General features: G+C 40.7%; 1 protein-coding gene across 6 annotated transcripts in view; it reads left to right on the top strand.

Annotated features, from left to right (window-relative positions):
* The first annotated feature begins 204 nt into the window (after window positions 1-204).
* tcf7 (transcription factor 7) overlaps window positions 205-11,828 on the top strand; it is a 124,132-nt gene continuing 112,508 nt past the window's right edge. For all 6 annotated transcript variants that reach the window (XM_079566351.1, XM_079566349.1, XM_079566350.1 and 3 more), the window contains exons 1-3: window positions 205-766; window positions 1,792-1,864; window positions 5,166-5,293. In XM_079566351.1, coding sequence (XP_079422477.1) covers window positions 584-766; window positions 1,792-1,864; window positions 5,166-5,293 — 384 coding nt within the window. In that variant the 5' untranslated portion in view covers window positions 205-583. The remainder of the gene's footprint in view (window positions 767-1,791; window positions 1,865-5,165; window positions 5,294-11,828) is intronic.

Below are 11,828 nucleotides of genomic sequence, written 5' to 3'. Positions count from 1 at the left end.
TTTTGTTTTAAATGTACATCGGCGTTTGTTTGTACTTTGGTGGGATGCCGACGCCGTGAACGCGCACTCCTTTAAACCCCCTCCGCTCGGGGGCGCGCCCCTCCGCAGCACGAGGACCCACGAGGAGGAGGAGGAGGAGGCAGTCCAGGCAGAGCAGAGCGGAGCAGAGCAGAGCAGGAGGCATGGCGGTGGTGGTGAAGGTGGTGATGTCTCTTTAAGAAACTACGCCGAAACAATCACACGCTGCAAAACACGACAACCCCCCAACAAGTCATCGCAGCCGTCAATCACCCCGCTCTGCGCCCTTTGAAGTCGGGACTCCTTCGCCTCGACTCGCTCTCAGATCAGCGCCGGAGCAACACGAGTTCGTCTGCGGGAGGGAGCACTTTTCCCTGCGTGTTTGGACGGCTTTCGCACACTTTTTGCTTTTTACGCGAGGACGAACAAGCCCCGAACCCGTGCGCTTTCCCCCTTTTTTTTTTATTCATCCGCAGGTCATTTTGTGAAAAAGTTTTGAGGGACAACGACGAAAAAAGTAAACGTAGAGACAGCGTACATAAGGAGGAGAAAACAAACCCAAAACATGCCGCAGCTCGGGAACGGCGGAGGAGACGATCTCGGAGCCAACGATGAGATGATCGCGTTCAAAGACGAGGGCGAGCAGGAGGAGAAGATCCAGGAGAACGCGTTCACGGAGCGGGACCTGGCCGATCTCAAGTCGTCCCTGGTCAACGAGTCGGAGATCAGTCAGAGTCCTATCGCAGCGGTGGGTACTACAGACTACAGACCGACGCTACTGTTACCGCTACTGCGGGGCTACGGTGCTGCACGCGCGCGGCTGTTTACGGCGGTGTTTAGAACCAGGACGCAATGAAACTTTGAAACAACTTTGGCCCAAACGTCGCTCAAGCGTGTCAGGCGTTTTAAAAAAAAAAATCAAAACCGCTCTACCTCCACATATGGAAACTGCTACTGTTATCAACACTCATATGTGGAAGTAGTAATTTTCCATTTTAAATAGATTTACACACGATTTAGTTTTGTAGAAGTAGAAGAAAGTAACTCTAATGAGCAAATAAAAGTACTTCAGAATCATTTATTAATGGCTTAATAGCTCAGTCTGATTTATTTCGGTGTTTGCGTAGACTATACGTATATAATCGAGTTGGGAAGACTTGCGTTGAAATCAAAAGTAGGCTATACGATAACAGTACTTGAAGAAGTAGGCCACAATACCTCAAAAAGTGACTCAGATACTTGCACTGGTTAACTTGACTTAACCTATACCCTCCAAGGCAAAAGTATATTTATTATAGTAATGCTGGGTATTGAGTGTTAGCTTACTCGTTTTTTCTTCAATTAGCTACTACTAATAAAACTAGATTAGCTAGCTAACACCCTGAACTGTATTATGGAGGAGCAACTTTCATAAACATTTCTAAAGTTATTGATAAAAAAAAACAAAGTTGTTTTTCATACACATGCTCAGTTTACTCTAATGTAACGGTAGGCTAATAAATTATGCTTTATCCTCATAGAGCTAACTACTAATACTACTACTACTACTACTACTACTACTACTACTACAACGACTTCTTCTGTTTTGGTTGAGGTAATGTGTTGAGATAATGACTTTGCTGAAACTTAGACACAAATGTGAGCCTTTGCACGACACTGTGTAGATTTGTAATCAATTACGACAACACGATTACTACTATTACTACTACTACTACTACTACTTGTCCTACTGCTGCTACTTGGGAGTTGAAGTAGAGTTTGTGTCTCTTTCAGGCGGTCAGACGAGGACAGCAGAGCGAGGAGCGGGGCTACGCATCGGACAAACAACGCGAGCACCTAGACAGCGGTACTTTTGCTTTCAAGTAGTACTTACTCGAGTAGAATGTGCAGTGAGCTAAATGTTTGTATCTAAGTGCAGGGTAGACAGTTGAAACAGCTCATTACAGTCACAGTACTACAGCCGGTATCAGGAAGGGCATCTTGTATACACAACAAGCACATAAACAACAACATTAAGGATATCTCTAAGCATGCAAAAGACATAGAATAAAGTAAAGCATTTTTTTTTACAATAACAAATGACTCATATTTTAGTATTCTTTAAGTGTTCTTTACATTTTTTGCAGTGGCACTAATGTGTTTTTATGAGTAAACTCAACTAAATAATTAAAGTTCAAATCCTGGCATTTTCCAAACAATTTACAATATATTTAGACAAAGTGTCTAGATATCTCCTACTGTAGTACTGTCATCTTCAAAATAATTGCACTTGAGTAGATAAAAAAAAGGATAAAACTACTCAAAATTAAGTAAATCTAACTTGAACTGCTTGTAAGTTGTAACTCTGGCACTACATTTGGGTCCGGTTTTCGCACAATGACCTTTTCCATATGAGGAGGAGAGGGGAAAAAAGCATTGAGAGCGAGAAAAAAAAAAAAAAGCAAAGTCGCCCCCCACTGGGCCACAGTAAGGAGTATTTTGGTCACGGGAGCGCACTTCAAAGAGCCGGCCCTCAGGTGCAAAAAATGTCCACGCGCGTCTTACTATCTGTCCGAAAATCTTCCGACTTTGAGAGGCGATTTCTGACCCATTTCCACGTCAGGCTGACTCCTGTTCGCCTTAGTCCTAAATATGAAATGAAGCGAAATACAAGCCTGTAAAACTGTCATGTCCATATTTATCATGACATTTATTGTTTGTTAATGATAACCATTATCAGAGATGGCTTGTAACTTGTAATACGTTAGCTCAAAGGAAGTAACTACACCAGATTTTTTTTTATTTATTTATTTCAAGTAGTGGACTGGAGTTTATTTTGTCCTTAAGTATATTGTCAACTCAGACATTTGTGGGTGAAAAAAACAAAACAAACATTGTGCATTTAATCATAAAGCGTTTGCATGCATTTCATAAACCTGCTAGCTAGTTTTCTAGCATTTTTGTGAAAGTGACCCTGAAAAGTGTGAAGCGTGCCTGTAAACTCTTCCCTGTGAAGAACTGGGATGCTACAAATATGTTCGGAAAGTTAGGAATGAGTTTGAACCACAACTAATGTTTTTTATTCCTGCCTCTGTCATTGTTTGAAATTAAAAAAAAGAAAGAAAATCAGGTAGAGGGCCTTTACGTACTAAAGTTCATCCAAATGTGTCATGGCTCAAATAGCATTTTAAACATTATAGTTTAAAATGCTATGCCATTTAAACACTGCCAAAACCTTTTTTCATACGACGGGTTAAAAAAATCTTCTGATGTTTATTTCTTAAATGACACATTCACAAACTCGGCTGTCGATTGTAATGCCAGTAATTGTAGCTTCAACCACATAAACAGATCAACCAATACCACGCAGCAACAGCAAAAGTCGTCGGTTATATCCTGACCAGTGGAACTCCCTATTAATCTGGCGTGTATGTATGTACTAGGGGCCGTAGGCGGTGGCGGGGAGGAGGAGGTGGTGGTGGTGGTGTGTGTGTGTGTGCATTGTTGGCGCGTCTATAGGCTGTGGAAGTTCACGCCTCTGAAACAAGGTGACACATCGGTCGCCTCTTTTGTCGCCGGCCCATTGTGTTCTGCACTCACATGGGCTTAACATGTAGAGAGAGAGCAGGGACGCCGCCGCACACAGAGAAGTCACACGCACGCGGGATTACAGCCGATTCACAAGTGCCTTTTTGTGGGGTGGCTCAGAGCGACAAGTGGGAGTGAGTATTTCGATTGTTTCATTTTGCAACCTTTTTATACGTTTATTTTATTTCATTCTTTTCATTTTACTTCTGCACCCATTTGAGTGAAATTAGCTGCTACCAAGAAAGTGAACGAATTCATTCAGTCTGATTTCTCAGAATCTTGCCCTGACTCGTACGTTGAAAACTTACAAGACGAGCTGCAACCCAAATAATAGTGTTTATTATTCCAACCCACAAAAAGCAAATGCCGTATTTCCCTTAAAGTTGTCGTTGATTCATGCATTGAATAAGACTAAAAAGCTAAAGCCCCGATGAAAAATAACTCCTGTGGTTTGGTTTTGCACTTTTTCCAAAGATTAATATCGGAGAAAAAAAGCCACTGATTTGAGGTGACAGGTTAGAACATGCTTAACACATTTATCATCAACACTTGACAAAAAGCAAAACAACACAAAAGCACCCTGGCTTTCCCCGGCTCGAGTATATATTTGAGAATATAACAGGTCGCGTTCATGTTCTATCATCTGATGACGTCATAATCTGGGATGGATCAGGGACCAGTGCAGCTCAGTGGGAGAGAAACTGTTTTTGAAAGAAACCTCCAAACAGAAAGATTGACAAATGCTGATTTTTTTTTATGTGGAAGTGATTGGATTCACAAAGCTGCCACGTTCATCTCATGGCTGAAAGTCAGTTTGTTTCACCAACATCACGTAAATGAGCTTTTGAATATTGTCTCTACTTTCAGACACTTTTATGTAAAAAGAATTTGACAATTTAGTCACAGAAGACTCTGAACATTGTGACCGTTTTTGTTTCATGCGGATTGTCCCAGTGATGACTAGGGCTTGGTACTGCTACAGTTTTTTCCGATACCGGCACCTGAACCGGTTCGTCTCCAATGTCAAGAAATGTGTGAAAAATTGAGAATGATTTCGGAAAAGATGGGGATGAATTGGGTGAATTAAGGGAAATAGGGAAAATATTTTTAATACAAAACTAGCACAAATGAGGGACAAAATTGGGAAAAAAAGAATAAATTGGGGCAAAAATGAGAAAAAAATTCTAATTTTTGCCCTAAAATTTGGGAAAATAATTTGCCTGAGCTGAAACAACCAAGTCCTTTAATACTGTCCCTGGACCAATGGCATTTCGATACCGGTAGTGCCTAAGCCCTTTATCCGATACCGTATACTGGTATCGTTTAACGGTTCCCAGCCCTAACAATGACAGAGATATTAGTCATAAACCAATTTTGAAATCTGCATTTTGGCTGCATAATAAGTTGTGATGACTCGCAAACTTTAAACTATGAGCCATAATCTAGCCAGAGATTAATGGAACTTTACCTCTTTGTATGTTTTTTTCTGATTAATACTCGCCACAACCATTATCCAAACATTCAAACAGTGGAAATGATGAAACCTTGTTGAACTAAACTCTGTGTGACTCTTTGTGCAGTGTCTAAGCAGCAGCAGCATCAGCATCATCAGCAGGATGGAGGCATGTACAAGACTGGAGCGTACCCAGGATACCCCTTCCTCATGTTGCCCGACCCCTACCTGCCCAACAGCTCCGTCTCGCCCTCGGTGAGTTCATCGCTGACCTCTCTGCTCTCCTGCTGTTTGGTTTGGTCCAGAGTGATGTTGCTGTTCTGTGTTTGTCGCGGTTTGGTCTTGGTCAATCCTGGTTTAGTCTTGCTTCATTCTGGGGTGACGTCTGATAGGGCTGCACGATATATCGCAATAAAAAGATATCGTATCATGATAAGCCACGATATATCGCAATAAAAAGATATCGTATCATGAGAAGCCACGATATATCGCAATAAAAAATATCGTATTGTGAGAAGCCACGATATATCGCAATAAAAAAGATCGTATTGTGAGAAGTGACGATTGATCGCAATAAAAAATATCGTATTGTGAGAAGCCACGATATATCGCAAAAAAATATCGTATTGTGAGAAGCCACGATATATCGCAAAAAAATATCGTATTGTGAGAAGCCACGATATATCGCAATAAAAAATATCGTATTGTGAGAAGCCACGATATATCGCAAAAAAATATCGTATTGTGAGAAGCCATGATATATCACAATAAAAAATATTGTATCATGAGAAGCCACGATATATCGCAATAAAAAATATCGTATTGTGAGAAGTGACGATTGATCGCAATAAAACAAATATCAGATTGTGAGAAGCGACGATATATCGCTAAATCGCTTAAGTCTTCCATCTGACGGCAGTTGACACATTTTTTGGCAAACTCGGCCTAAAACAAAAAAAATGGACGGAACTTGTTCAAATGTTCAAACTGTGGTTTTAGTTGTAGTTTTCTGAATAAAATTTCCATCTTAGCCCGTTTTCTTTTTTATTTACTGAAAAATACCTTAAAATTTTACTTAAGATATGTGTTTAAATTGAACAAGTCACACCAGAAATATCACAATAGTTTTGTTTTGACGACTTCGTAGGTTTCCCCGATATCGCGCAGCCCTGACGTCTGGTTTGCGCAGGTTTTGCTTCAGGGTTTAGTCCTGACGAAAATGCAAATTTTTCAAAACTTTTTTTTTCATTTTCTACAGTCAAACTGCGCCAAACTCAAAACAAAACCAAGACTAAACCAGAACCAACACAAAGCCATGACTCATTTGGTCTGAGACTGGACTTTTTGTTGTTGAAAATTTCTCGAGTTTCCACCCATTTTTCAGACCTGTTGTTGTGATATGTCTCACGTCTCGTCATATGGAAAAGGCCTTGGCTGATGTGCCTTTTGTTGCCCCTTATGTTCTTTTTTTTTTACTACGTCACATCTTCCCATGGTTTCGCGATGGAGTCTCGTCCCCCCCCCGTTAAGTGCGGTGCTGCTCGTGTCGAACGCGTCTGTAATTTGCGGTGCGCTCTCGACATGGCGTTTTTCTGCTCTGAGAACATCCACTCCGGCCCGTCATGTTTGGGGGGGGGGTTGACACATCGCTGTTGTTTAGGGAGAAGGATTTTTGGTATTTCACTAGGGCTGCAACTAACGATTATTTTGGTAATCGATTAATCTACCGAATATTTTTTACGATTAATCGATTAACCGCTTAGCTGTGAATGGTGTATGAAAATGGTATTTTTTCATTTTTTTTAATCACATAATGCTATAGTGGCATCACTTGAGGACATGTTGATGGAGTAAACTTAAAGTGAGTTTTTTTGGAGGCTCTTTGTGCCAATTCTGCTTTACGACTGGATGAGACACAGACAGATATTTATGAAATTTTCAATGTACAAAACACTAAAGACCCCAACTTGTAAAACAAAGTAGGTTTCCATAAAATTTTTCAAAAAAATAATGTCATTTTTGCTCTTTTTAAGTCTGTGTTTACTAGAAAACAATTAATCGATTAGTAAAATAGTTGACAACTATTTCAATCAATTAGTTGTCGATTAATCGATTCGTTGTTTCAGCCCTATGTTTCACAAAGAACAAATCACCTAAAAAAACCTTCTTACAAACGGGGTCCGTCATAATTTCACACTAATATTCTGTACTTGTGTTTGATGCCGGTGCAAATCGTTGGAGGTTGCTTTCCTGGGAAGACGTTTTATCTTTCGATTTTGGTCTACATTTGCTATACTCACACAAAGTCGGGGAGAAAGCTGTTCTCTCAGGGACTGAATTTGCAACATGTTTTATTTGGTGAAGCGTTATATATGCTGCACTGAATGCATCGTAGAACTATTGCTGTAAACACTGAGCCATATCTACCTCATAAAGATTAGTAGTTTATACCTTTGGACCGCTAAGTTTGACTTTAGAACAAGCTGGAATCTTATGGGGTGATGTTTGGTTAATACTTAAGTGTCTAGCATGAAGTATGATGGCATTTCTTGTTTTTTAAATGCAAAGTTCATATAAACTTTTTTGTTTTTTATTTATAACTATGTATTATACAAAAAGGGAAGGGAAAATGAAATATACACATTTGAGCTGAAAATAAAACAAGCCGTAGCAGCCGATAGCTACAACAAAACAAACCTGCAGTTCCTCGTCAAGTCAGAATGTTGACACAAGGAGTCCATGCTTAATTTGCTTTATCTACTTGAAGTGTAGTATGTTGTTGGTAAAATATTGACCTGATTTTGTGTGTGGAGTCGGTGCTTTGTTTGGCTTGTTGTAAGTACATATTCAATGCAGTTTTCTACACTAGCATACGCATGTGTGTGTTCTTTTTCCTACCTGACAGTTTCCACTGCACACTTTCTGCACTCCTCTATCTGTTTTTTTTCCGTCTGCGGTACGACTTCTTCAGCGCAGCGTCCCAGGTGTGTGAAAGCAGAAACGCCCCCCCCTCGTCCCGGTTCACTGTCCCGGGGGAAACGTTTCCGAGTGAATCCAGCGCCGGTGTTTGTTGTCTTCTGTCCCGATGATTTTAGCCCTGTGTCCAGGGGCGGACTGGCCATATGGACATTCTGGAAGAGCACAGAGAGCTTTACCCAAATCTAAAAGCTAAAAAGAAAAGCATCAAAATAGCCAGAAAAAGAGGATGAAAACATGAGAAAAACACGGACAAAAAAACACAATAAAAAATGATAGAAAAAATATTTTAAAAAAACAACAAAAATGTGGCGAAAAGTTTCCGTCACTTTTGTAGGTCTTAGCTTTCAAATGAGGCGTTACATTGTTGATCTCCAGTCGAGAAGCTTTTAGATTTGGGTAAAGCCCAGTATAAAAAAACATGAATCTAAAAGGAATTCCGTGGAGTATGGCGTGCCACAAGGCTCAATTTTGGGACTGTTATTATTTATTATTTATATGATTTTGCTTCTGTTTCTACGACCACCTTTCCAGTTCTTTTTGCTGATGATACCGATCAAAAAAATAATAATAAAAAGCCGAACTGGGGAAAATGCACTCGTTAATGTTAAGGCGGGGGGTAAAAGCTTAAAATATGTATTTGTGGAAGTCACAATTATGCTAATTTGGGCCAGGCTGGTCAGAGTCCAGGGCTGTTTTTTCAGTCCCAGTCCGCCCCTGTCTGTGTCCCAGTCCGAAATGTGGTTCTCCCTTTTTACAATGGTCCAATAACACAAGCGAACACAAGAAGATCAAAGTAACCCTTTCGGATTAGTAGTACACCCACACTGCCTGACCAAAAAAAAGGTTGTGCTCTCTAATATTTGGTTGTTGCGCCTTTAGCTTTGATTTCAGCACCATTCGCTGTGGTGTCGTTTCAAAAAGCCTCTGCCACGTCCAAAAGATCTAGCCCTGCTTTCATTTTCTCACCGAGATCTTGTATTGATGATGGGAGAGTGCAACCACCGCCGCGAAGCCTTCTCCAGCACATCCCAAAGAGTCTCAATGGGGGGGTTCAGATCAGGACTCTGCACAACATCTCGTCAGGTTTGTGCGGACCACTTCACAAACCTGACGTTTCACTTTCAACAGAATCTTACCTCGAAGGCGTCTTTTAAAGTTTTATTTTCACGAGCCAACTCTTGGGTGCAACTTTTCACTTCAAGTTCCGAACCCGTGAAATCTTGAGACTGAAATCTGATCGATCCCGAATGGGCAGATCGTTCCAGTCTAATCTTCCATAGCAGCCTTTGCGATCTGCCAGTTGAAAAAGTCATTGGATTCCATTTTTTTTTTTTTTTGGCCGACGTAAATCCACTTCCCATTACGTACTCGCGGGTCCCCCCCCCTCGTCCCCTCCTATCTCCGCTAAAACTCCTGGAAGCACTTTTTTTATTGTCTTGGGAACACTTCTGTCGGGCGGAGGGGCGGGGTGGGGGGTTTTCAGAGGGGGCGAGTTGTCTGGGGAGGGGGGGAGGTCCTTGTTTTTGAAGATAAAGAGCACTTTCTTCGCCCCTGTGTCTGCACGGCTCCTCACAATGTGCACTTGTTATCGCGTCCCTTGTAATTAGCGCCGTGCTAGTGTGTCAGTGTATCCAAAGCGTTTACCTGCAGTCGACTTAAAAGCCCCGAGAAGCAAAGGATTGTGGGGATTCGGGGACGACCTGTTAAGGGTGGGGGGGGGGGGGGGTGTTGTATGCACCGCAGAGAGAAAATGAAAATGATTCGGAATACGACTGCAATTAGTGTTTAGCTAGGTTTCTGGTTAATATCTCTGAAATGGCCGGACATATCCACATGAAACAAAAAGTGTCACAAAGTCCGACAGCTTCCCTCTCGGCGCGTGTGGACGAAGGTCACATGACTGTCTCGTAAAGGCGTCAAAAAAGTGGAGACAATGGCCATAAGTCCTTTCACCAGTCAGAACATTAAGACGAATGTGGCAGGTTTGGGAATCCGATCACTTCCAAAAAGTGATCAGGGAAAACTTTCCGACGTTTCTTTCCAAAACTCAAATTGTCACATGATGTTTTGTAATGTATAGTAAACCCGTGTTCGCTCCGGGGAAGCTCCAGATCAGTTTTACAGCTGATCGCAGTCAAAGATTTCTCAGGATGTCGGAGCTCTACAGGTGATGTAATTAGAATGTCATGAAAAAGTGCATTTACTTCTGTTATTCAACTTAAAATGTGAAGCTAGTATGTGATAGACTCACTACATGTGGCTTACAGTCCATTTTTAACATATTCTAGAGATTTTTAATTTGGGGATTTTACAAGCTGTGAGCCATAATAATCAAAATGATGACACATAAAGTCTATACATGTGTCACTTTGCATGTAGTGAGTCTGTCATATATTAGTTTCACAGTTTAAGTTGAATAACAGAAGTAAATGCACTTTTTCATGATATACTAATTATATGATGAGCCACAGTATGTCAATGTACATTCTACAAAGTATTCCATCACCTGATTTAATGAGGTTGACGACATACGTTTGGTTAAAAACATTGCAAATAAGGAACTCAATTCAAAGTGTCATATTTGTACAAATTGCAAACTTTCATCTCAAAATGATCTAAAAAAACGATTTCATGTGGGTGAACATTCCCTCTTTATTTGATATGGTGAAACACGACTTGGCCTCAGGGAAAACAAAACCATAGAAATAGTTTAAGTATAGTTTACATTTAATTCCTATTTCACTTTTAACCCTGTCCAGAAACTTGACGTTCTTTAAGTGCAAAGCCGCTTTAGTCATGGCCAGTCCAGTGCACACTTATCAGCCTTCTGTTGCTGTTATACATCTTTTGTTTGATATTTTTGCGTACACATACTTGATTTACATTCCTCTTAAAGTGATAATCTTTAACTTTAAATGCTTTAGTATTTATATGTAATAGATTGTGTATAATAGACCTCCTGTAACGTAAGTAATATTAAATAACTATATTTTCCTAAGGCCCCTCCCTTTGCTGATTTCAGCAACTAATCAGAATCCCCGGGATACCACTTTGACCAATGAGATGAGCTTTTCCTGTCAGGAAAAGCTCAGGACCAATCAGGGAAGGGGGGGGGGGGGGAGCTTGATCGTTTTACTTTTGAAAATTCTGTTCCTACTCTCCTCGTTTTGCAAACTAGGAGTGGCTTTCTGGTCTCAGAGGGGAGGGATTTGATTGTAAATGTGCAAAGTTAGTAGAGATAAACAAACTATCACTTTAAAAGAAGAGTCAAATAATATTGATCCGTTTTGTGTGAAAAGGTGACGCTAGGAGGCTGACGTTAGCGGAAACTACGCTAACGTCATCAAAGCCACGTTAGCGATGCTTTGATCAGCCCTACGTCAGAATATCAGCCTGTGAGCTATTTAGGTCTCACAAAATGCTAACGTTGGATTCATATCATAGCATCCTGTCATAATGTTCTATTGGAAAGTAATATTTTGTTGAAGGACATATTAGCATATTAGCCTTTTTCATCTGCTCCAATGAAAAGGGCTTTCGTGCGAGCCTTTTTTTTTTTTTTTTTTTTTACTCATCTGCTCGCATGTAGTTATATACTTTTTTATTTATTTTTTTGCATTTGAAGGTGATAATTGACTGGAAAAAAGAAGCTGCTTTGGTCGACGTGTGTGTTCCCACAGTCAATGTGTCATCATGGCGGCGTGTGCTGTTATGATTTATAAACAGAGGTGCTTGGCAGGAGATGCAAACGCTGGAGGAGGATGTCACTTAACTTTTTACAAGAAGAGTCTGGAGAAGCCGTGAAACAAAA

The sequence above is a fragment of the Gobius niger genome (assembly GCF_951799975.1).
Source record: "Gobius niger genome assembly, chromosome: 11".
In the NCBI taxonomy this organism is placed as follows: Eukaryota; Metazoa; Chordata; class Actinopteri; order Gobiiformes; family Gobiidae; genus Gobius; species Gobius niger.
Note: the sequence above shows the minus strand (reverse complement) of the source record. Positions and strands in the feature narration are given on the sequence as shown.